At 52.7% G+C, this 26565-nt stretch overlaps 2 protein-coding genes across 4 annotated transcripts; one reads left to right on the top strand and one right to left on the bottom strand.

Annotated features, from left to right (window-relative positions):
- Positions 1–1449: 1449 nt before the first annotated feature.
- On the bottom strand, positions 1450–22301 carry Nfkbil1 (NFKB inhibitor like 1). Of its 2 annotated transcripts, none has more exons than XM_032888574.1 (4): positions 22170–22301; positions 20823–21099; positions 2406–2627; positions 1450–2245 (listed from the first exon to the last, which is right to left on the bottom strand). In XM_032888574.1, exons 2-4 carry the CDS (start codon positions 21085–21087, stop codon positions 1656–1658), a joined length of 1077 nt encoding a protein of 358 aa, XP_032744465.1. In that variant the 5' UTR covers positions 21088–21099; positions 22170–22301; the 3' UTR covers positions 1450–1655. The 2 variants fall into 2 exon arrangements, with proteins under 2 accessions (XP_032744465.1, XP_032744463.1); XM_032888572.1 differs by lacking the exon at positions 22170–22301 and adding an exon at positions 21495–21677.
- A 74-nt stretch (positions 22302–22375) lies between these two features.
- Positions 22376–24606, top strand: Atp6v1g2 (ATPase H+ transporting V1 subunit G2). Of its 2 annotated transcripts, none has more exons than XM_032888575.1 (3): positions 22376–22655; positions 22939–23039; positions 23505–24606. In XM_032888575.1, exons 1-3 carry the CDS (start codon positions 22574–22576, stop codon positions 23676–23678), a joined length of 357 nt encoding a protein of 118 aa, XP_032744466.1. In that variant the 5' UTR covers positions 22376–22573; the 3' UTR covers positions 23679–24606. The 2 variants fall into 2 exon arrangements, with proteins under 2 accessions (XP_032744466.1, XP_032744467.1); XM_032888576.1 differs by having other exon boundaries at positions 22626–22742.
- The last annotated feature ends 1959 nt before the right edge of the window (positions 24607–26565 follow it).

The following is a 26565-nucleotide window of genomic DNA, read 5'->3' on the forward strand; positions in this document are numbered from 1 at the left end:
AGACACCAGAGGGGGATAGAGAGGGAGGTTGGGGTGGGGTAGGGAGGGGTATCATAGCTTACTTCGGTTCCATGTAATTTGTGTAAGTGAGGAGACCAAGGGCTCTAGAATGAAAAAATCTGGGAGCAGTGGGTGTGGATGCCGGCCAGGCTGTCCCCCTCGACCCCAGCTCAGGGTCCCGACTCCCGAAGGGGCTCTTTGCATACCACTTCCGAGATCCCCAGCCTGTGAGAGGAACCGGATGCCTGGGTTGCTTACAGTTCCAGGTCTCTTCTCCGAATCTCAGCAGCTTCCTCTCACAGAGCTGCTGCCCCCCTCCCACTGCTCAGCATCTGCCTAGTGTGGGGTCAGGAGGCTTGGGCCTCTTCCTAGCCTCCAGCTGACTCCCCTGAGGGTCTCAGGCGCCCCACACCCCATCCCATCTCCAATAGCTTCTCCTTCCTGTGCAGTGGGGGGACCCCTGGAGTAGGCCTGGGTTGTAGCCCTGACCATTACCTTTTGGACCACACACAGCTACACACAGCACACACCTGCACAATTCTTCCCTGTCTTGCCTCAACCATTAAAAAAAAAAAAAAAAAAAAAAGACCTGAGGACCCGGTTGGGTCTCAGGTGTTGGCAGTGGGATTTCCGCACAGGTTCTCCATTTCCGGAAAGCTCCTGAACCTGAAAAGTGGTGCGGATCCTCCACTCCACCTTCCATGTCTCAGACCTTCCCTCCCCAACCCCTAAGACTCAACGACTGGTTCTTGGAAAAGTGGATGTTTATGTACTAGGCCAAGCCTCCACTGCCCAGAGCTGAAGTCCAGATTTTGGGTGGGGTAGGCAAACAGTAGGTACCAGGACTGGAGCCCCAGAGAGGATGAGCTGAGACTTAGAAGCCCGGGTAGGCTCGGGTGTGGATCTCTAGTTGCCCAAGAACAGACAACCCAGGTTACATAATCTGGCCTTTTCCGGCCTCCTTCCTGCTTCTAATTTTAGCAACTGAAATTCCCTCCCCCACAGGGCTCTTCCTCCATCCCCTCTGGTTCTATCCTCTATCCTCCCAGGTCCCCCAAGTCCCCAGTCCTGCTGCCCCCAACCCAGATCATTCAGTGACTCAGCAGAGGGAAAGCCCTGAGCTGGGTAGGGTGAGGATGTGGTTGGTTCTGGTTGGGGATGTGGGGGGTTGTTCCTTTTTCTGTCTCTTGTTCACATTTTCTTCAACTGCAACCTGGTAAGGACCCCAGTCAGCGGGGGGGTAAGGGTAGGGTGGGGAGCCAAGAGGGTCTGGAAGATGAACCGGGCCTCCTGAGGGAGGGTAGGCAGGGGCTTCTGGTCTCCATGGAGAGTGCGCTGTGACTGCGGTGCAGGTGTGTGGGAGCTGTGGCTTTCAACAGTTGGGCGGGAAAGGAGATGTCATGGGTGATGAAAACCATAGCAATGGAAAAAACGGAGGAGACTCTGGAGTGAGGTGTGGAACCAAGTCTTATTAGGAAATGGCAGTCCAGAGCAGTGGTAGAGCCTTCCCCACCCCACCCTCGCACCCATTACGTTAGCCATCCCATATCCTCTCTGCGGGGCAGCGGCCTCTTGACCATCCCCATCCACGACCTTGCTTCCTTCCATCTGTCCTGGAGGCTACATCCCCACAGGTTCTTGCTCATTCCCTAGGGTCACTTGAGGGCTTCTGCATGGCGGTTCAGGGCCTGAGAAAGGGCTGTCACGGCTCCCATCACACGGCCCAGCTCCCAGGTCTCAATCTGGTTTCGGAATCGCTGCAAGAATCGGTCAGGGTGCCATCGGACCTGCTGGACTCTTAAGTACCTCTTCAGAGCTCCCTGTTCCTCCAGAGGGGGACCCCTGGCCACCAAAGCTGCAGCCATGGCCTCTGGGTCCCCTCCACCAGGGCAGGGCCAGGGCACATCGCCAAAGCGCCAGAGGCTGCCCCTCCCTGCCCCTCGAGGGTGCTCTGCCCTAGGCCCGGCCCTGGGAGGCGCTGGCCCTCGGTCCCCTTGAGCCTCTTGGGCCCTCCTGGCTCGGCTCTCACACAGTTCCTTCTCCTTGACCCGGGCTCGCTCCCGGAAAAGCCGCTGCTCCTCCTCTTGCTGTCGCCAGCTGTGACTGGAGCCCTCAGCCCTTGGGGGTCGGCGGGATCCCTCTGCCTCCAGCTGCTGCCGCCGCTGCTTCTGGGCATGCTCTCGGCCCAGGCGCTCTGACCAGGCTGAGAAGGACTCGGGCTCCTGCGTCTCCCGGGAGGCATCATCTGTTTGGGAGGTGGGATGAGGTTGTTGGAGAGAGGCTGTGATTAGAGGATGTACAAGAAAGATAGGGAAACCAAGAGGCCACAGGCAGAGGGCCTGGAGAGGTCGACACAGGGCCAAGGAGGGAGGGAGGGCAGCTGGGGGTGGCAATTGGCTCCTCACCTTCAAACCTTCCGATGACCTCCTGCCACTCATCCTCCAGCTCGCCTTGTAGCTTCTGCCGCCATTCCCGCTCCTTGGAAACCTCCTCATCCTCTTCCTCTTCAGCAGAGTCCCAGGGGGGTCCCCAGCCTAGAATCTGCCCAGGAGTCTCCCCATCCTTATTCTTTATGCCCATGGCAGATGGGCATCGACTCAGCAGTGGCAGGAAGAAGTCCGTGTAAGCTGGGGGCAGATAGTGAGCAGAGTCAGCTGGGGCTCAACGGGGCTGCCATCTTGGATTCTCTTAACTCCTGGGTATGAGGAGGAACTGGACATCCACTAACAATCACATAAGGCATAGGTGTGGAGTTTAGAACGTTCTGACTTGTTCCCCACAGACAATCTCAGTTTGCCAAGTGTTATTACAGCAAATGACATTTTCTGGCCCCTGGCTCCTGCCACCTAGGACAACTTCAAATTCTTTTGACTATTTTTAAAAAAGGGCATTAGATCCCATTACAGATGGTTGTAGGCCACTGTGTGTGGCTGGGAATTGAACACAGGAACTCTGGTAGAGCAGTCAGTGCTCTAACCGCCGAGCCATCTCCCCAGTCCTCTTCTGACTTTTTTGTTTGTTTGTTTGTTTGTTTGAAGCTATTATCACTATGTACTATACCAAACTATAGTTCTCATCTAAAACTACATATTAAGATTACCGCATCGGGCGTGGTGGTGCACACCTTTAATTTCAGTGCTCAGGAGGCAGAGGCAGTCAACCCTGCGAGTTCAAGGCCAGCCTGGTCTACAGAGTGAGTTGCAGGACAGCCAGGGCTACATGATTGACCCTGTCTCAAAAAATCCAAATAGGATACAATAATAACAATAAATACCTAAACACCATGTTTTGTGCCACTGCACACAAACATAGAAGTGACTTACTGCTTCTACCCAGGAGACCTGAGTAAACCACATGTGTTCAGCAGAGTTCTCCAGCCTTCCCCGAGGGAGTGAAGGGTGTCAATGGCACACATGGGTGCTGCTAGCGGCAGAGCGAGCCCCTCCTCAATGTCAGTGGACAAGGGCAGGGAGCCAACACCTCGGGTGCCTGTTCCCCAGCCGTTCTCAACAGGAAGACTATAAGGGGAGCCAAGTGGTACCGAGCCTGCTTCACCCTGCCCTCAGCCGGGACCACCAACTGCCCTGCAGGGGCCAGAAGCAGGTGAGTGGCCGGGGCAGCATTCCTGCCCGTGGACCTATTTCAGAAGGAAATGGGAAACTAGGCCTTGCTGGTTCCAGGAAGTTCGTTCGCTTACCAGGAGGATGGCACAGTTGCAGAGCTGACCTGTAACTGCCAACAGGACGGAAGGACCTACACAGCTGGCCAAGGTGCCACGCCACTCTGAAACCACATAAGGGCGAGTGAGGGAGGCTTCCTGCTGTGATCGGCCACAAACCCTCCCGAGGAGCTGTCCCACTTAGCAAGGACCTCCCTGGCTTCCGCCCTTCACCTTCTTCCCATGAGGGCTCACTGCGGGTGTGACTGTATGGATCCTGTGAGGGCAGTGTGTGTTTATGTGACAAGTGCATAGCATGTATGTGTTTGTGTGAGAGCGTGCAGTGTTTGAGAGTGTGAGCATGCAAAGTGTTTATGTGTGAGTGTACAGTGTGTGTGTGTACCAGCACACACAGTCTAAGATGACAACTGCTAACAGTTTGCTGCCGTCCTCGAGTCCTGCCTTGGTCCATACAAATGCACACATGACAAGTCATTTGGAGCGGTGACCACACTATGCACATTTACTCAGAGGTATTTGCCCATCTTCACAACTTGGTTTTTTCTTCTTTTCTGAAACAACCAATTTATTTTATTGGCTATGGTGTGGTGTGTGTGCGTGATTATGTGTGAGAATGAGAGTGGGCTTTTAAAGATTTATTTACTTATGTATGCGAGCACACTGTTCTGTCTTCAGACACCAGAAGAGGGCATCAGACCCCATTACAGATGGCTGTGAGCCACCATGTGGGTGCTGGGAATTGAACTCAGGACCTCTAGGAGGGCAGTCAGTGCTCCTAACCTCTGAGCCATCTCTCCAGCCTGAGCATGTGTTTTGAGAGGGTCTCATATAGTCTAGCATGTCCTAGAACATTCCGCAACTGCAGCCTAGGCAGTCTCACTATAGAATACTTGGGTTGCGCATATCACACGTGGTAAAATGTCCAAGAGGCTGGTGCAGGAGCTGTCTGTCTTGGTATTTTTATGAGACAGGGTCTCACTGTGGAGCCAGGCTTCGGTGAACTAACAGCCCTTCCTCCTCACGGCCTGGTCATTTAGCATCCTTACTTTCCCTCAGGGACACAGAACTCTCCTCACCTGGGCTGTCAGATTGTGTCTCCAAAGCCTCAAACCTGCACGTGTGTGGACAAGGCGTGTCTGCTGAGGATGGATGCTCTGAGCTGGAACATGCATAGACTACCATGTGAGTGCATGACAACCTCTCATGTTGCTAAAAAATGGCTTTAGTAAGCCAGACATAGTAGTGGCACAGGCTTTTAATCCCAGTAATTGGGAGGCAGAGGCAGAGGCAGCTGGATCTTTGTAAGTTTGAGGACAGGCTGATCTACAGAGTGAGTTCCAGTTCCATCTCCCTGTCCTAGCCAGACTTTTCTGAACAGAGACCCCATGGGTGATAGGCAGCTGGGAGTCTCGTTTCCTCATCTGGTCTCCGCCATCACCGATCTTCCTAAAGCTAAAATGAAGTCACCAAGGAAATTTTGAAGAGAATTAAATACCGTCCCCCTTTAATGATTTATTTATTGTATGTGTGTGAGCAGACTGTCACCTTCCTCAGACACCAGAAGAGGGCATCGGATCCCATTACAGATGGCTGTGAGCCACCATGTGGTTGCTGGGAATTGAGCCCAGGACCTCTGGAAGAGCAGCCAGTGCTCTTAACCAATGGGCCATCTCTCCAACCCCAAGAAATAAAAACTTTTAAAGAATAGATGGTGAGAAAATACAATGTTTTAACAGATAATATCCTAGAAAAAAGACTTGCATATCTGTATGACTATGAAAACATCTCCAAAGGAAGAAGAATAAAGAAATGAGCAGGCTACTTGCAAATGAACACTAGTAACCAGGAAAATACGCAGGTCTGCACACAGCCCTGCTGTCCTGGGACTCACTCATGGGGAGTGGGTACAGTTGTGAACCGCCTAACTTGGGTGCTGGGAACTGAACCTGGGTCTTCTGCAGGAGCGCTGTGCTCTCGACCACTGAGCTGCCCTGTGCTCTCCACCACTGAGCTGCCTCTCCAGCCCCTAATCAACTCATTCAAAGCTCATTAATATCTCCTCTTCCTGCTGCCCTCCCTGGAGGTTTGTGCCCTCATGTTTGCCAACACGCATTTCATACAGGGAAGCATATGTGAAAAGTTATGTGGAAGAAACTCTTTCCCTTAATGACAAAAGCATAAGTCTCTCCTCACCTCTAACAGCAGGGCACTTCCACTCAGAGAGAGGAGGGACCACACTGAAAAAGGAACAGGTTTGGGGGCTGGAACCTCAACACCACAGATAAGCAAACAACAAACTCTTCCCAGCTCTCCCATCCGAGCCAGACTTTCTGAACAAAGAGACCCATGGGTTACCCAAGGTTTACTCTCTCAGGGACAGTGAGCCCCCACTTTCTGGCTAGTTATTTGTGTGTCTCTCTTTGAGGCCAGTCTGGCCTGACCAACAGGGTTTCACCCCATGAATCAGAGGTCCCTGTTCTTGGAGGGTTTAGGGCAAACCTCAGCCAAGTCAGCACTAGAAACAGAGAGGCCTGCTGCCCTCCCAAGAGGCCTTTTGGGCGAGCGCGCATCTCTAGTACATGATGGGCTTCATGACCACTGACTCACGCTGCCTAACCTCTATCTTCAACTTCTCAAAAAATGAAGCCAACAAAACCTTATTTTCCTTTGTAATGAAATCTGGCCAGACTCGGCTGGCCACAGAACAACACGCCGTTTCAGCCCTGTCCCACAGCTGGATCTGCCACCGTTTTAAGAAAAAAAATCTCCCCTTCATGGCTTTAGCATGGGACCCAAACAGGTGCCTTCCATACTGGTCTTCCTTGAACTAGCCTTAGGTGATATCCTTAAAGGCCACACAAGGTCCCACTTAACCTCCAGCTTCTCCGAGACCAGCACCCCTCCACCTGGTGACTGCACCCCACCTTCTCCTCTGCAGAACCCCTCCTTCCAACTGCACCTCTCCCTCATCCACACATTAAAAAACTTCAGGTAGGAAACCCAGAGAACAACTACCAGACCCCAACATCTGTGCCCTTGACAGAGGCTGAAACACTATCTGGGACTATGTCTCCTCAGCCCTGACAGACCTGCCCCAAACACAACTGCTCTAGGTCCAGTCTGCCATCCCTGGACCCAACAGGATCTCCAGTCCCCACCACTGGACAGCCTTCCCTTCCCCTCCTCCCCTCTATCCCTCTCTTTCTCTCCTCTCCCCGTCCTCTAAGGAAACCCAACAACTTGATATTTCTTTTTTTTTTTTTTTTTTTTTCCAGCCCTTTTTTTTTTTTTTTAGGGAACAACTGCATCTGGAATCTAAAACTTGCAACTACAAAGTCAACCCCCAACATTGTTGCAATACTGTACGCTCTGTTTCCTGTCTGGGGCTTAAGCTGAGACAATTCCCGCCCAAGGTCAATTGTTACCCTCCCCAGCTTTGACAGGAATGAAATACTCTGTAATTCTTTAACTCAACATATTTTTTTTAAAGCATAAAAAGAGCTTTAAAAGAAATCCAAGCAGTAATAAAGACTCAGGACAGACAAGAGCCTCCTAGTCAGCTATCAAGTCTGCAGTGATGCCAAGGGCTACCTCTGGTTAGGAAGTAAGAAGAGAGTACACAGGAGTACACAGAGGCAGTGAATGGAGAGGCGTTCTGGGTGAGGAAGGTGGAAAGGAAAAGGGTATTTTTAGTTAAGAAGGTCTGCATGTGTAAATTAAGATTCTCCTAAGGTGAAATGACTAGACTTTTCCAAAATGGAAAAGATAAGACGAGAGTAAAACTAACACTTACGAGTGTGCACAGGGCGGTCCCAATCAGTCACAAGGCCTGCACGACAGAGCTCGAAAGCGGTTGCAAGCTGCCTGTTAGGGCACTGAAACCCCGTGCAGTGCAGCACACCAGCCCACAGCTCAGGTCTAACCTCTGCCTCCCACAAGCATCTCCTGAGATGCTGCTGCCTGGAGCACTGACAAAAGCTGCCTTCGAGTGACAGCCCCTTTGTCTTGGCCATGAAGACTATTTTCTGCCAGTCTCAGGCTTTTTGTTACTTTGAAGGCTGAGTTTTAACAAAGCCAGGGTTTTGCTCATTTGTTTTCAAGCCAGGTGCAGGAGCACAGATCTTTCATCCCAGCACTGGAGAGGCAGAGGCTCTGTTTATTCCAGGATAGCCTGTTCTACATAGTGAGTTCCAGAACAGCCAGCACTATGTAGAGACCCTGTCTCAGAAGACGACAACAGCAAAACTAAGAGATGACGACGATGATGATGATGACGACGATGACAATGACTATGATGAAGAAAGTATTAGCACAAAGCAAAACCTGCCACCTCCTCCCCTGGGGTCTCACCCTCCTCTTCTCAGGGGAGCCTGTGCTCCAAAGACCTCGGCCACCATTCAGATGCTTGGCTGCAGCCATATCAGGTATTAAGTACCAACAGCTGTTGACTTCAAGAAACGACTCAATGGGTTTTCCTCTCCAAGACCGTGTTTTTCAGAGCATGCTTGAGGAGAGGTGCAAGGCAGCTAGCTGCCGTAGAACACTTTTCTCAAAAGGGATCCCAAGTACCCACATGAGCCAGTGAGATCTTGGGCCCAGGGCAGCTCCTGGTTTTGGAGAGGTCCAAGAGGTCCATGGTTACCATGAGGCTCACCCTCACCCTGGCCTATGTTCCATCGCCTTCCCTTCCCAACACTGCCATAAAAATGTCTCAGCACAGCTGGGCTGCCACACCCTCCTTGGGCTCAGCCTGCACCGCCTGCTCTGTGCCCCGGCTTTGACACACAATTGCCCCTGGGTCTCAGGGCCCCTCCCTTCTAGAGCCTGTGCAGTGTAGAACTGTGACAGGGAAACTGAGAAGCTGAGGTTCATGCACATGCGCCCTGCTCACCAGGTCTAAGAGACCCTGGGTGGTAAAAACTAACTGCATCAGAGGTCTCGTCTGTGACACAAGTCCTGGATCTGACTCCCTGCCCCCTTCAGTCTGTCAGAGACCCGGTCTTCATTCCCAGTGTCACTGAGAACAAGCAAGGTCCTCCAGAGCCACCTTCTTGCTGTTCGCCCTCGATCTTCTAGAAAGGGGGAGGGGGCAAATCTAACAACGAAGGGACCTCACCGGGCTGTACTCCAGACTCAGCCGTTTCGGTCCACCCGCCCAGCCACACTTTGAACTCACCTCAGCCCTTCCAAGCCCTTCACGGTCGGCCCTTCTTCCAAGATCTCTTAGACCAGAGGCCAACTGCTGTCCCCATGCGCCATGCCACTGGACCAGGGTGAGAACAGCTGAGTCTGATTGCACCTTTTGGGGAGCACTTCACATTCGCACAAACTGGGAACTGGACTTACCATAAAATCCTCCCTCCCTCCTGCCTTTAACCCCAGCACTCGGAGGCAGAAGCAGGAAGATCTTTGAGTTCAAAGCCAGCCTGATCTATAGAGTGAGTCCCAGGACAGCCTTGGTTACACAGAGAAACCCTGTCTCAAAAAAAAACCAACCGAACATCCAAAAGACAACCAACTCTCTCTCAGGCCCTTCAGAGTCCCGTGGCCAGGGCCCGGTCAGCTCCTGTCTGCTGACTGCAGCTACAGGGCAGCCACACTGTAAGGTCTGTCGCTTGGTCTGCGTCTGGAGGGAGGTCTGTTCTAGTCAGAGCTCCTGCAGCCCATTCCTGTACGCTGCTTGGAGATGCTTCTCTTCTTTTGGGGAGCAGCAGGTGAAACCCATCTTCAAACACCCCCAGACACTAGTGAGCAGCCGAGGTGATTTCTCTCTCCTTTCTGAGCTCCAATGATACCATTTTTGAAACTCATTTTAAAAAATAATTTGTTCTTAGGTTTTATGTGTCTGAGCGTCTTCCTAACATTTATGTATATACATCATGTGGGAACCTGATGCTTGCTTCTGAGGTCAGAAGTGGGGTCAGATCCCCCAGGTGCTGGGAACTGAACCTGGGCCTTCTGCCAGAGCAACGGTGCTTAACTGAGTAGCCCGCTCTCCAGCTCAAGCCCCGTCTTTCTCTGCCTCCCAGGCACCACGGGACTCATGTCTGGCTCTCCCCTAAGGAGACCTCTTATCTGGGCGGTCTCGCCTTTACCCCAACATTTCAGGCTCCCTGGACAGATGTGGGGTTTCTTTCCATCCCAATGGTCACTGCTGCACACTCACACACACACACACACACACACACACACACACACACACACACTCACTCACATACCCCCCCAATGTCCTCCATCTTCCCACAGGCTCTGTGTGATGCTGGCCTTGGACCAGAGGATGCTCACCATTATTTTGCTCATATTCTGTTGTCTTAAGGAATCAGCTCTTCACCTAGAAGGCGCCATCTTTACCCGATGGTCTGAGACTCTCAAAACCTCTCAAGAAGGAGACATGGCTACGACACACATGATCCTGTTCAGGGACAGCTCTAACGTTCGCAGCTTTCCTATTCTAACTTACAATATTTGCAAGTCTCAGTACTGCATGGCCCTCCCCTGCGGTCCTCCCCGGTGTTCAGATGATTCTCACCCCTTCATCCAGCCAGGAACAATGCAGCTGCCGTGGTCTAACTCAGGGGTCTCTCTCGCCAGCCTCCTGGCTGGGGCACCTCCTAGCAGCAATTTTAGGTGTCTGGCCACCCTCAGCTCTCATGAACCCTCTGTTTTTCATTCTGCTGTGTGTCTTTGGCCCTTGCTTACTAAACCTGGTGGTAAATCAATGTCTTCCTGATTTTAGGTCTCATGGTTCCAGACGGTGATGCCTCAGGGAGAACGGCCGCTGCGTAAACACGGATGCCGCCTCCCACCACCCGGGAGCCCCTGCTCTGCTGTCACCATCTGACCTCTGGTCCCCTTCAACAGCAACTCCACCTCCCCCTTCCAACAAAGTTGATATCCCATGGTCTCATGACTCTGACAGATCAGCACTGCCAGCAAAGCAAGGGCTGCACCCAGCCCTGACGCAACTCCAGACGATGGCCTCCCTCTCCTGTGAGCCTCATGCGTAGGGGTGTGCGGGTGCTGCTCTGTGATGGCTCATTGCCCAGGACTGGGCTCAGGCGAGGCTGCTGCTGTCTTTGAGCAGGACCACAAAGAATTAACTTTGGGTCTGGAAGAACACAATACTGATAAAGTGCTTGCCGAGGAAATCTGAGGACTCGAGTTTGCATCCCCAGCACCCACATCTGCAACCCCAGCCCCAGCAGCACACACCTGCACTCAGCCACAGCAGCACACACCTGTACTCACAGTCACAGCAGCACACACCTGCACTCACAGTCACAGCAGCACACACCTGCACTCACAGTCACAGCAGCACACACCTGCACTCACAGTCACAGCAGCACAAACCTGTACTCAGTCACAGCAGCACACACCTGTACTCACCGTCACAGCAGCACACACCTGCACTCACAGTCACAGCAGCACACACCTGCACTCAGTCACAGCAGCACACACCTGCACTCACAGACACAGAAGCGCACACCTGCACTCAGTCACAGCAGCACACACCTGCACTCAGTCACAGCAGCACACACCTGCACTCACAGTCACAGCAGCGCACACCTGCACTCACTCCCAGCAGCACACACCCGCAGCACACACCAGCCCTCACACACACACAGTCACAGCAGCACACACCTGCACTCAGTCATAGCAGCACACAGCAGCGCACACCTGCACTCACAGTCACAGCAGCACACACCTGCACTCACAGTCACAGCAGCACACACCTGCACTCAGTCACAGCAGCACACAACTGTACTCAGTCATAGCAGCACACACCTGCACTCAGTCACAGCAGCACACACCTGCACTCACAGTCACAGCAGCACACACCTGCACTCACAGTCACAGCAGCACACACCTGCACTCAGTCACAGCAGCACACACCTGTACTCACAGTCACAGCAGCACACACCTGCACTCAGTCACAGCAGCACACACCTGCACTCAGTCACAGCAGCACACACCTGTGCACTCACAGTCACAGCAGCACACCTGTACTCAGTCACAGCAGCACACACCTGCACTCACAGTCACAGCAGCACACACCTGCACTCACAGTCACAGCAGCACACACCTGCACTCACAGTCACAGCAGCACACACCTGCACTCACAGTCACAGCAGCACACACCTGCACTCACAGTCACAGCAGCACACACCTGCACTCACAGTCACAGCAGCACACACCTGCACTCACAGTCACAGAAGCACACACCTGCACTCACAGTCACAGCAGCACACACCTGTACTCAGTCACAGCAGCACACACCTGTACTCAGTCACAGCAGCACACACCTGCACTCAGTCACAGCAGCACACACCTGTACTCAGTCACAGCAGCACACACCTGTACTCACAGTCACAGAAGCACACACCTGCACTCACAGTCACAGCAGCACACACCTGTACTCAATCACAGCAGCACACACCTGCACTCACAGTCACAGCAGCACACACCTGCACTCAGTCACAGCAGCACACACCTGCACTCAGTCACAGCCGCACACACCTGCACTCACACACAGCAGCACACATCTGCACTCAGTCACAGCAGCGCACACCTGTACTCACAGTCACAGCAGCACACACCTGCACTCACAGTCACAGCAGCACACACCTGCACTCACAGTCACAGCAGCACACACCTGCACTCACAGTCACAGCAGCACACACCTGCACTCAGTCACAGCAGCACACACCTGCACTCAGAGCCACCGCAACACACACCTGCACTCAGTCACAGCAGCACACACCTGCACTCACAGTCACAGCAGCACACACCTGCACTCACAGTCACAGCAGCACACACCTGCACTCAGTCACAGCAGCACACACCTGTACTCACAGTCACAGCAGCACACACCTGCACTCAGTCACAGCAGCACACACCTGCACTCACAGTCACAGCAGCACACACCTGCACTCAGTCACAGCAGCACACACCTGCACTCAGTCACAGCAGCGCACCTGCACTCACAGTCACAGCAGCACACACCTGTACTCAGTCACAGCAGCACACACCTGTACTCAGTCACAGCAGCACACACCTGCACTCAGTCACAGCAGCACACACCTGTACTCAGTCACAGCAGCACACACCTGCACTCACAGACACAGCAGCACACACCTGCACTCAGTCACAGCAGCACACACCTGTACTCAGTCACAGCAGCACACACCTGCACTCACAGTCACAGCAGCACACACCTGCACTCAGACACAGCAGCACACACCTGTACTCAGTCACAGCAGCACACACCTGCACTCACAGTCACAGCAGCACACACCTGCACTCACAGTCACAGCAGCACACACCTGCACTCAGTCACAGCAGCACACACCTGCACTCACAGTCACAGCAGCACACACCTGTACTCAGTCACAGCAGCACACACCTGCACTCACAGTCACAGCAGCACACACCTGCACTCCCACAGTCACAGAAGCACACACCTGCACTCTCAGTCACAGCAGCACACCCCTGTACTCAGTCACAGCAGCACACACCTGTACTCAGTCACAGCAGCACACACCTGCACTCAGTCACAGCAGCACACACCTGTACTCAGTCACAGCAGCACACACCTGTACTCACAGTCACAGAAGCACACACCGCGCTCTCAGCACAGCTCACTCAGTCACAGCAGCACACACCTGCACTCAGTCACAGCAGCACACACCTGCACTCAGTCACAGCAGCACACACCTGCACTCACAGTCACAGCAGCACACACCTGTACTCAGTCACAGCCGCACACACCTGCACTCACAGTCACAGCAGCACACATCTGCACTCAGTCACAGCAGCACACACCTGTACTCAGTCACAGCAGCACACACCTGCACTCACAGTCACAGCAGCACACACCTGTACTCACAGTCACAGCAGCACACACCTGCACTCACAGTCACAGCAGCACACACCTGCACTCAGTCACAGCAGCACACACCTGCACTCACAGTCACAGCAGCACACACCTGCACTCAGTCACAGCAGCACACACCTGCACTCACAGTCACAGCAGCACACACCTGTACTCAGTCACAGCAGCACACACCTGCACTCAGTCACAGCAGCACACACCTGCACTCAGTCACAGCAGCACACACCTGCACTCACAGTCACAGCAACACCTGCAGGGCACACAGCAGCGCAGCACACCTGCACTCACAGTCACAGCAGCACACCTGCACTCAGTCATAGCAGCACACAGCAGCGCACACCTGCACTCACAGTCACAGCAGCACACACCTGCACTCAGTCACAGCAGCACACACCTGCACTCAGTCACAGCACGCAAGCACACGTCAACACCAGTCCCGTCACAGCAGCACACACCTGCCTCACAGTCACAGCAGCACACACCTGCACTCACACTCACAGCAGCACACACCTGCACTCAGTCACAGCAGCACACACACCTGTACTCCACAGTCACAGCAGCACACACCTGCACTCAGTCACAGCAGCGCACACCTGTACTCACAGTCACAGCAGCACACCCTGCACTCACAGTCCACAGCAGCACACACCTGTACTCACACACACAGCAGCACACACCTGCTCCCAGTCACAGCAGCACACACCTGCACTCACAGTCACAGCAGCACACACCTGCACTCAGTCACAGCAGCACACACCTGCACTCAGTCACAGCAGCACACACCTGCACTCACAGTCACAGTCACAGCAGCACACACCTGCACTCAGTCACAGCAGCACACACCTGCACTCACAGTCACAGCAGCGCACACCTGCACTCAGTCATAGCAGCACACAGCAGCGCACACCTGCACTCACAGTCACAGCAGCACACACCTGCACTCAGTCATAGCAGCACACAGCAGCGCACACCTGCACTCACAGTCACAGCAGCACACACCTGCACCCACAGTCACAGCAGCACACCTGCACTCAGTCACAGCAGCACACAACTGTACTCAGTCATAGCACACACCTGCACTCAGTCACAGCAGCACACACCTGCACTCACAGTCACAGCAGCACACACCTGCACTCCACAGTCACAGCAGCACACACCTGCACTCAGTCACAGCAGCACACCTGTACTCACAGTCACAGCAGCACACACCTGCACTCAGTCACAGCAGCACACACCTGCACTCACAGTCACAGCAGCACACACCTGCACTCACACACAGCAGCCCACACCAGTACACAGACACAGCAGCCCACACCTGCACTCACAGTCACAGCAGCACACACCCTGTACTCAGTCACAGCAGCACACACCTGCACTCACAGTCACAGCACACACCTGCACTCAGTCACAGCAGCACACACCTGCACTCCACAGTCCACAGCAGCACACACCTGTGCTCACAGTCACAGCACACACCTGCACTCCCAGTCACAGCAGCACCACCTGCACTCACAGTCCCAGCAGCACACACCTGCACTCACAGTCACAGAAGCACACACCTGCACTCACAGTCACAGCAGCACACACCTGCACTCAGACACAGAGGCACACACCTCCACTCTCAGTCACACCCGCACACACCTGCACTCAGTCACAGCAGCACACACCTGCACTCAGTCACAGCAGCACACACCTGCACCCACACACACAGCACCCCACACCTGCACTCACACTCACAGCAGCACACACCTGCACTCACAGACACCACAGCACACACCCGCACCCACTCACAGCAGCACACACCTGCACTCACAGTCACAGCAGCACACACCTGCACTCAGTCACAGCAGCACACCCCTGCACTCACTCACAGCAGCACACACCTGTACTCAGTCACAGCGGCACACACCTGCACACACAGTCACAGCAGCACACACCTGCACTCACAGTCACAGCAGCACACACCTGCACTCAGTCACAGCAGCACACACCTGCACTCACAGTCACAGCAGCACACACCTGCACTCCACAGTCACAGCAGCACACACCTGCACTCCAGTCACAGCAGCACACACCTGCACTCCACAGTCACAGCACCACCCTCGCCAGTCACAGCAGCACACACCTGCACTCCCAGTCCAGCAGCACACACCTGCCTCAGTCACAGCAGCACACCCTGCACTCACAGTCACAGCAGCACACACCTGCACTCAGTCACAGCAGCACACACCTGTACTCACAGTCACAGCAGCACACACTCTCACAGCAGCACACACCTGTGCTCACAGTCCAGGTCCTGTACTCAGTCCACAGCACACACCTGTACTCACAGTCACAGCAGCACACACCTGTACTCACAGTCACAGCAGCACACACCTGTACTCAGTCACAGCAGCACACACCTGCACTCAGTCACAGCAGCACACACCTGCACTCACAGTCACAGCAGCACACACCTGTACTCCACAGTCCACAGAAGCACACACCTGCACTCAGTCACAGCAGCACACACCTGCACTCCACAGTCACAGCAGCACACACCTGCACTCAGTCACAGCAGCACACCTGTACTCAGTCACAGCAGCACACACCTGCACTCCTGCAGTCACAGCAGCACACACCTGTACTCACAGTCACAGCAGCACACCTGCACTCAGTCACAGCAGCACACACCTGCACTCACAGTCACAGCCACACACACCTGCGCTCACAGTCACAGCAGCACACCTGCACTCACAGTCACAGCAGCACACCCTGCACTCAGTCACAGCAGCACACACCTGCACTCAGTCACAGCAGCACACACCTGCACTCACAGTCACAGCAGCACACACCTGTACTCACAGTCACAGCAGCACACACCTGCACTCACAGTCACAGCAGCACACACCTGTACTCACAGTCACAGCAGCACACACCTGTAATCCCACTTCTCCCACCGCAAGGTAAGAGGTGGAGTTGGGAGTCCATAGAGACTCATGGGCCAGGCAGCCCGGTTGACAGGGTTGAAAAATAAACAAACGCTGTCTCAAATACAATGGAAGCTGAGGACCAACGGCCAAGAGTATCCTCTGATCTCAACACACAGATGGAAAAAGAAAACTAAATTCTAAAGGGGGAGACCTAAGGATCTGGGCTGCAGTGACCTCAGGGCCTCTACAACAGTGCCACAGAGAATTTTTTTTTTTTGGTTCTTTTTTTTTGGAGCTGGGGACTGAACCCAGGGCCTTGCGCTTCCTAGGCAAGCGCTCTACCACTGAGCTAAATCCCCAACCCCCAGAGAATTCTTTAATGAGCAGGCTTAGGCCGTCAGGGGTCAGACCCCTAGTAACTTATGACAGCTTGGGACTGTAAGAAATAACTCGGGCTGGAGAGGTGGCTCAGTGGTTAGAGCACTGACTGCTCTTCCAGAGGTCCTGAGTTTAAATCCCAGCAACCACATGGTGGCTCGCAACCATCTGTAGTGGGATCTGATGCCCTCTTCTGGTGTGTCTGAAGACAGCTACAGTGTGCTCACATACATAAAATAAATAAATCTTAAAACAACAACAACAACAGTAACAAACCCAACTTATACTATGACATGTATCCCCTAGTAAAGGAATATGGACCTGAGCTGGCATGAGCCAACACAAGTGTCCATTGTGCGAGGTCTGAATGACCAGGGCACCATGGTGTGAAGACACTTCCTGATGCCAAGTGCAGACAGCCTCTCTCTACTGTCTGCCTGCAGCAATAAATTCTCTTCTGCGGTGCCTTCTGTCTCTGGCACCCCAAACCCCTGGCAGGGTTTCTTGTAGCTCAGGATGGCCTTGAATTGCCTATGTAGCCAAGGCTGGCCTTGAACTCGTAATCCCCCTGCCTTGGCCTCCTAGGTGCTAGGATTACAGGCCTAGGTGCAACCATGCCCGTGCTCTGGTAAACTCTTTCACCACCCACTTCCCGACAGGGCAAGGATTGTGAAACCTGTGCTAGGTCACCTAAGACAACTGTGGCCGAGGTGACAGGTCTGTGGGTGTGCAGAATGCACGGCTGGAAGGACAGGTGGAACATAAATTGTGCCCAGTCATTCTGAAACAAGGCCGCCTCTGGCCTCCACTGTGCAGATCAGGGAGGTAGTGGATGCTGTCTGCTGCCACGCCCACAGATCAGGAGCACGGTGAGTAAGACACAAACACGAAACAAGCCTGGAGGCTCGGGCCTGCGCCCCAGTCAGGAATACCACAGAATACCAGTCAAGAGGCCGCACAGCAGCTGCTGTCTCAGATGAGAAGAGAGAAAGGGAGGCTGCAGGCCCGAGGCTCGGTGCTGGCTCCCACCGGTACTGGGGGCCTGGTGCTGGATCAGCAGAGAGAGTTAGAGTTATCTCTTTGAGTTTGTGGACAGCCTGGTTTAAGGCTACGGAGAGAGACTATGTCTCAAAACCCCAACAAACCAGCAAGCCAAACCCCAAAGAAGATCAAAGCAAACCTTAAAGCCCAAACATCAGAATGATGGCTTGTTTTCTCCCCCAAACCCTGAGAGAACTACACCGCTTGTCAGAGTCCACTCGTGCTTGCTCTGTGCAGCGTGGCCACTGCTTGACACATGCTTTACTGATGGGTCCCTCTGACAGGTGAAACTGTTCTCCCATGATGTCCAAAAAGAAGAAAAAAAAAACCCTAAAGTGTTAGACCTCTTCTGGTCTCCTACTGTGTGTGATAAACCTGCCTAGTCACTTCAGTGATCTGGGGCACCACTCTGACCTAACACAGGAATCGAGGGGTGACTCCTGCAGAAGGTTCAATCACTTCATCTGCTCAAAGAAGTAATGATTCAAACTATTTTCAAAGCAGCGGGAGGCTGAATGAGATGGAGACGCTGGGGCTAGAGCGCCACCTGGCGGCATGAGGCGAGGGAGCAGTGTGGCGGGAAGCGTTTCCTCTTTGGAACATTGTAACCTCTCAACTGCGGCATCCAGACAAATACCCCAACCTCCCCAGGAAGGCCTCACTTTTGCCACGGTGTATTAAACTTTTCACAGGCTCCTCAGAACTCAATACAAAGGTGGACGTACCTACTCCACCATTAGGAGCTACTCAGCCAAGTTTACCTGAACTGCACGGACAGAGCGTACTTATCACCCAGCAGAGTTGCAGCTATTTCCAGGCGAGGTTTACGAGGTCATCACAGCCCGTTTCAGAGGCGAACTGAACAAGCTCCCGAGGTAAGGGTGCAGGACTCAGGATTTGCACTGCACTGTTACCACCCAGGGAGCTGTCTCTTAAACTGTAGCCGGCCGCTGAACCATATGTAGCTATGCCTCTCCTGAAAGCTTACCTAAGAATACTTTAAGTGCTGAAATGACCTTAGGTAAACTGAAAGGCTGTAAGCTCTTACCGGTAAACTGGGCTCTGGTCCAGCCTTAAATCCCTGTACAATATGACTCTGAGCTAAAGGTTAACTGCCCTACCATTTAACTGCTACCTCTTTGAGTCTGTAAGCAAAGTTGCTGGCTGCAGATGTCCCGAGCTGTGTTTAATTGCATTTTTGCCCTGGAAAACTCAAACTGGAGGGCAAAGCTGCTTCTGGCTTGCTACTCCACTCGGAACAGTCCATAAGACTTTCAAGGAATCTTGGAACTTTCTCTTCTTCAGGTACCCCATAATAAAACCAGCTGGGCAGCTGCAGCCTGTACTTTGCAAACTTTTTCTCTTTGAGCTAAAAAACCAAAACAAAGCAACCTATGTAAAGCCCACCAACCTGCTTGTGTTAAAGGGTTTTGGTTTTGGTTTTGCTCGAGGAGAGGCTAAGCTGGAGATGAGTAAGCAGGGTGGCTGATGTTCACGATCTCCTGTGGTCAGAAGGCCCTCTCACGATGGACGGGCCTCCCCTCTGGTCCTAGTCAGGAAGCTGCTCTCCAGGGAACTGCTTTTGCTGTCACTGCAGAGGCAACACCTTCCATGTTGTTTTCAGGACTGTGGGATTTGGCAAAACTCATCTAGAAGTACAAGGTCTGTGTCTAGGTCAAGCGGTTGGGGGAGTAGGGGCAGGTGAGCACAAGGTTTTGGTAGAAAACATGAGTGTTAACCTCATCGAGATAAAACTTGTCACCGCAGCCTCTGGAGGTTAGAATTGCTCGATGGCTTTTTCTCTTCACTTTTTAAGATTCTTAGGCCCCGCCCAGAATGGCCTTGAGGTGAACCTAGAGCTCCTGAGGCTGGGACTACGGTAGTACCACTGTGAACTTCCTGTCTTTCTAGGTGGTTATGTTGTTTCTGGGCTGGTTATCTGCCCGTAGCACAAACGGAACACAAAAAGGCTGTCTGCACTCTGAAGCCATAACCGAGGACTTGTGATGCTTGGCTGTTATTTTGCGACAGGGTCTCTCTAATGTGGCTCTGGCTAGCCTGGAACTCACTATGTAGATCAGACTGGCCTTGAGCATGCAGAGAGACCTGACTGCCTCTGCCTCCAGAGGGGCTAGTTAATGCCTGCACCACCAGCTTCAGTTAGATTTTTGTTACAGAATTTTGGTGAGAAGGAGGGAAACTGGTGGCCAGGTATGTGTCAAGGAACATGACTCGGGCATAAATAACACCTCCCAAAAGTTTAACGTCCTCTGGCCATCCCAGCTGATCATGTGACAACAGACGGCATGGATACTTTGTAAGACATCTGTGGCATATTACAAAGGTTGCCATTGTTGTAACTGTGCAGAGAGAAGCAAACTAATCTGGGGGAGGAGGGGACGGTGGGTGGGGCCAGCTCCTTGTTGCTGGGATCTGACCCGGAGCTGTCAATTTCATGTAAAGAAAGCTGCAAGGTGTGTGGCTGGGTGTGCCGACACAAGCCTACGATCTCAGATCTGGGGATGCTGAGGCCAGCCTGAGATACCCAGCAAGACCCCGACTCAAAAACAAAAGCAGCCACACCACACTAACACAGACGCACTTGCACACCTCTTAGTTGATAAACTTATCTGTTACTAGAAAGGCGTGGTCTCGTACCAACCAGGTCAATGGCTTCAACAGTTCCCAAGGACCAAATAACTAGTTGACTTCCCAACTATTTTTGTTGTGTGAGACAGGGTCTCTCTCTATGTAGTCCTGGAACTCACTTGTGTAGACAGGATACTTACAGAGATCCTCCTGCCTCTACTTGCCAGCGTCAAAAGCCTGTGCCACCACACCAGGCCTTTATTTCCCAACTGTTAACTGGCTTTCAGTTCAGATCTGGCTAGCTTCTCAAGGCCAGTTCCCACAGACTCACCATCAGGGCCCTGGCGGGCAGCAGCATGCAGCGCCGTGTCCCCATGGCGGTCCTGGTGGGCAGGGTCAGCGCCAAGACGCAGCAGCAGGCACAGGGCAGGGGCATCGTGGCGGGCACAGGCCCTGTGGAGAGGCGGGGGCTGCCCAGCATCCACATCAAGGCCGGGATGTCGCTGGAGGAGAGCCTGGGCTCGCACCAGCCGTCCTGCAGACAAGTACCGCCTGAAGCGTCGCTCTCGGCGGTGCCGGCGGGAAGCGGAGGCCATGGAACTCTGGAGCTGAGGAAGAAGTGGGAAACGGCAGCGGTGAGGACCCAGCTCGGCTCTTTCTCCAGTTTCTCCCTTTACCTCCCATTCCCTCCCCCTCGCATCTCCAGCAAGAGATAAGGCCTATTCGAAACTTTCATCCCTTACCAGATGACAATTTTGGGGCGGGGGTGGGGTGGAGTTGGGGGCTGAGGGGCGGGTCACAGACTTAATTTTTTATGTTAATTTCTTGAGAAAAATGATACATAGTTGTTTTAAGGCTTCAGAGCCCAAGAAAAAAGTTAATTCTGAACTTTGGACAGGAAAAAAAAATCAAGTAAGGCCAGACGGGGTAAATTTTCATTAGCCACAAATCTGAAGAAAAGTCACGAATTCAAAGAGCGATCTAGAAATGGAATATAATGTACCCGACAGACAGACGTAGAGGCTTCTTCCTCTGGGGCCTGGGGGGAGGGGTTACTCATCAGACCTGCTCCCCGCCCCCCTCAAGGACCCTCAGAGACGGAGGCCGGAGGCCTGGGTTTAAGGACGCTCGGAGAAGGGAGGTGTGGAGGGAGGAGGCACGCAAGGCTGCAGGAAATGGCGCAGGCACACGCGCAAGTGTCGGGCGGAAATGAACTGTGTGGCTCCCATCCCGGAAATTGTTCCGCCCCGACTGGGTGACTCATGATTAGGCCTCCGGAGGGGAAACAAGACAATTTGCGATATAGGTTCCACCTGCAAGCGGAAGATTAGAGGCGAGGTTCCGAAGGGAGGCGGAGGCAGACCTGGTCTACAGGGCGAGCTGCCGCAACAGCCAGAACTATGGAGAGAAACCCTGTCTCAAAACACCCCCCCCCATCTAATCACAATGAGGCCAAGTATATGGGTAAATCCAAAAAGAAAAACACATGAGTAGACACTAACAAGGCAAACGTAGGACAGGGTAGGGGGATGTATGCAGACGTTCTGTTTTGGGGGGGGGAGGTGTCTAAAGAGAAGATGGAGGCTGAAAAGCGGGGGAAGGGCGGAGGGAGGCGTGGAGACACAGAGTTGGGAGTGATAAGTGAAACCCAGCGTACTGTGCCCAAGCACATTCTTACCTTCCCACACCATTCTCATCGCCTTTGTGTTGTGTCTCCTTCGAGACCACCAATCAAGATCTCCTCCCACCCAAACGCTGCCCTCCGCTTCCCCCAGTCCCATCTCTATGGACCCTGGTGACACGGAGAGGCCCTGCACCTGCTGCGTAGTGAGCACAGGGCTGGTCTCTGCTGCCCTCGGGCGGCCGTTTAGGATACTACATCAGTGAGGTTCGAGAGGAGGACCAGTCATCGGTGTGAGGATGAGACACCCACCCGGTGCAGGAGACTGAGTGAAAACGGGAGCACTAAGACCCAGGGGGAGTGGAGGATCGCATCAAGGGACCGGAGGAGTAGGCGCTGGAGGGTGGGAGCCGACTGGTACCTTGGTCGCCTTCGGAACAGCATCCTCTCTAGTGACAAAAATGGCCAGTCAGTCCCAGGGTATCCAGCAGCTCCTCCAGGCTGAGAAGCGGGCAGCGGAGAAGGTGGCCGATGCCAGGAAGAGTGAGCCACCTCTTTCCTCTCTTAGGAGTCTGGAAGGAGAATTTAGGGATACGGAATAACAGACATTTGAGTCCCAAGGACAATGAGGTCAGATCGGGGGACTGAGGCTATTAGGATAGAAGAAACGGGTGGGTTTTACAGTCTAGCATTTGACGGGAGACTGAATAACTTTCTGGAGGGTAGTGATCCCACGAATACACCTGTGTGTGTGTGTGTGTGTGTGTGTGTGTGTGTGTGTGTGTGTGTGTGTGTGTGTGTATACTCACTGTCCTTCTGCCTCTAGGGAAGGCCCGGCGACTGAAGCAGGCGAAGGAGGAGGCTCAAATGGAGGTGGAGCAATACCGCAGGGAGCGTGAGCAGGAGTTCCAGAGCAAGCAGCAGGCGGTGAGTTGTGGGGAGCAGGGATGGACTCACCCCAGTGCAAATTGTGGGTGCCTCTTGTAAGATGTATGTAGGTGACTCAACGAGAAGTTAGGGTGTCTGAGAGCTGAGGAGGCCCTGACAGGGACCACACATTGGTAAAGCTTTGACAGTTATCTGTAAGGTCTGGGGGTTTTAAAGGGTACATGAGACTTGTGGGGGCAGCCTTCACAGTCTGTGTGGAGTGTGGAAACCCTGATGGTGGGGACAGTTTTATGGTCATTGTGGTGTGGAGGTGGGGATTTTACAGTCTCAGAAGTAGCGATTATGCTGACCTGCTTGATGTCTACATGTTTTTGTGGGGTGGGAATAGTTTTGAAAAGGCTTCCCAGACCTCATTCAGGATCCTTCCTTCTACAAGCCGGGACCTTCCTTTCTCTGTGTCTGCTTTTTCTTCTTTCTCTCCTCCACTCCCTCCCCCTCCCCCAGGCCATGGGCTCTCAGGGGAACCTGTCTGCTGAGGTGGAGCAGGCCACGAGACGTCAGGTTCAGGGCATGCAGAGCTCCCAGCAGAGAAATCGGGAGCGAGTCCTGACTCAGCTTCTCGGCATGGTCTGTGACGTCAGACCCCAGGTCCACCCCAACTATCGGATTACTGTCTAGAACCCTTGCTTAGGGACACATCCCTAGAGTGACTCCTTCTATCAGCAAAACCACCTGTGTTGCATGCACAGAGCCCTGGGCTCAATCCATAGCACCATCCCCCACCTACCGCCAAATCTACCTGGCAGGTTCTAATATTCTTCCCATGAGACTTACAAATAGCCTGTTCAGACCGGAATATCTACGTCCCATGACATCTATACTAACGAATGTCCAAGCCATCCCCACCAGATGGATCCCTCTGAGAAATGTATGTCGTGGTGATGGGGAGTGTGAAAAGCACCCTGACTTCAGAGCTGGCCGACTTCTGTTCCTCTCTCACCCCTGTTCCTTGCTGGCTGCACAACTGGGACAAGCTGTTTAACCTGGAAGCCTCGGTGTCCTCATCGTTGTAGCTGGAGTGACAGTGACAATGGCTTGCTTTGTAAGGAGGCTGCCGCGAGTCATCCTATGAGAGTTCAGCATAGTTCCAGATGGGTAGTGGCTGTGGTTGGATAAATGGCTAGCCCATACTATGACCGCACTCTGCTTGCCTGCCAGAATCCTAATCCTGTTTCCTGACATTCTAGCTCTGCTTAGTCACTGTAACTCTAGTAATCCTATTTTGTTTCTAATTTGTTTCTCTGGCTCTCCCCTGGCACATCATGCGTGCTGCCTGAGCAGTTGAGTAACAATGTCATTTAGCCCCTCTCTCAGAATTCCAAATATATATGGAACCTCTTAGCACCTCTCTTTGTTGCTCCCAAGCTGATCTTTCTCATGGGTGCCTCCCTTTTCCTCTGTTTCCCCAAAGCTTGCTGCTTCCTGGAGCTGAAGAGATCTGTGACATTCATGCATGCATTCCTTTCTTTGCCCTCAACACCTCTCCTCCCTATGTAACAGTGGAGTGTCAATAAAATACCGGTGAATGAGTCAGTTGTCAGTGAAAGCAGACGCCTTTTGCCTCACCATTGCTCATTTTGGTTCACTGGCCTCAGAGTTCTGCATTTATATGGTTTCCAAAACACTGCAAAGGGGCTGCCCCGGAAGACTGGCACCACCATGCCTGGCCTGACATTATGTTTGGGTATTGGCTCTCATTATGTATCTGATGATAAGGTCGTTGTGACCCTGGAGCCTAGGATAGCACTTGGCACACGATCCGCAGTTGCCAAATACTTTGGAATAAAAAGATGCTCGGGGGTGGGACACTGCTGGTCTTTGATGCCAATTCTTGTATCGGTTCTTTTCACAACTCATGTCACCCCAAACTTGAATCAATGAGGTAACCTATAGTCCTTTTTTTTTTTATTTTTAAAAATTTATTTATTACATATAAATAAGTACACTGCAGCTGTCTTCAGACACACCAGAGGAGGGCATCAGATCTCATTACAGAAGGTTGTGAGCCACCATGGGGTTGCTAGGAATTGAACTCAGGACCTCTGGAAGGGCAGTTGGTGCTCTTAACCACTGGGCCATCTCCCCAGCCCCCTATAGTCCTTTCTTACATGACTTTTCTGTAGGGAGACATTAACAAAAGCCTAGACAAATAAGTCAGTCATGAGACACCAAAGAAGTTTTATCACCCAAGTCTCGCCTGGCACACCAAGGGGCTCATGGGACTTATTGGCAGTATTGTGGATGATAGGTTTCTTACAGGAGTGAGGCTGGAGCAGCTTTGCATCAAAGAGTTGTCCATCACCATTGTCCTCTACATGACTTGTACATAGAACCCCCAAAGAGAGTCCTGTCACCAGGAGCTATTTACTGGTGACATAATCTGGGAGAAAGGGTCCGTCTCCTGCAACTTTGTTCTGAATTTCATGAGCCTTCTCCACTCTCATCAGGAGGGGATGTTTTAATTCAGAGGAAAGAGCTATAGAAAAGCAAGCAGATTTTTAAAGAGGAGGGACACACTTGATGGGAAATTGGGGCGCTTACACCCTGGTGTTACCCTGATAGCTCTATGGCTTTAGCCATCTTGTTTTACTTCCCTGTTTTTTATGTTTATAGGAATACTAGAGCGGGGCATGATGCCTAATCCCAGCATTTGAAGGTGGAGGCAGGAGAATTGAGAGTTTGAGGCTAGTCTAGGCTATATAACAGACTCAAACTCACTAACAGAGAAAGGAAGAAAAAAAATGGTAAAACAGTTGAGAGGGACTCACCTTGCTCTGGGCCAGTGGTCCAGGTTTTAAGCATTGTTAAAACCACAGTTAGTTGTTAGACAATCCCTTCCTCCCTTGGCTACCTTAACCAGGACTGTCATTCAAACAGCCAGCCAGACCGGCCATTTTGAATCCTCTATAAAGGCTTTGAGAAAAACCACACAGTGATGGCAGCTAATTGCTCCAACTCCTGCAGCTCAGCCAGGACTGTTTGTGTCTCCCCTGTCCTCCCCAGTGGCATGGTGGAACTTCCCACAGTCCTTCCCATAGTCCCCTAGCAGGAGGATGTGTTATGACTGGTGCCAAAGGGATATATTATGATTGGTGCAAATGTAAGTCTTCATTTGCATGAGTTCCCTGTTTGCCCAGGTTGGTGCAAACGCCCTTTGCTGGCTGTAAAGCCTGGCTCACTTGGGACAAACCTTACTATGCCTCCGTCCTCGTGCTGCCACATTAGGTCCAGTAACTGGAAGAAAGCGGCTGAGAGCTTTCCAACTAGGTCACTAGAAGAGTTCCTGGAAACTCTTCAAAGCCAAAGGTACCTCTCTGTCTGGAGCTACAGCTCTTACTAAGTTACCAGGGACGGAGGAATCCCCACTTTCTGATTTATATAAAACCTGCCAGCCTGCTGCTTACAGCTGTCAAATGGCTGAGGAATCAAAAGCTACCAAGCCCCAGCCCAGGGAGCTTATCCGTTGAGCAGGACACAGCGGGCTGGTTGGCAACAATGATACTTA

This window comes from Rattus rattus, chromosome 18 (genome assembly GCF_011064425.1).
Source record: "Rattus rattus isolate New Zealand chromosome 18, Rrattus_CSIRO_v1, whole genome shotgun sequence".
Lineage (NCBI taxonomy): Eukaryota > Metazoa > Chordata > Mammalia > Rodentia > Muridae > Rattus > Rattus rattus.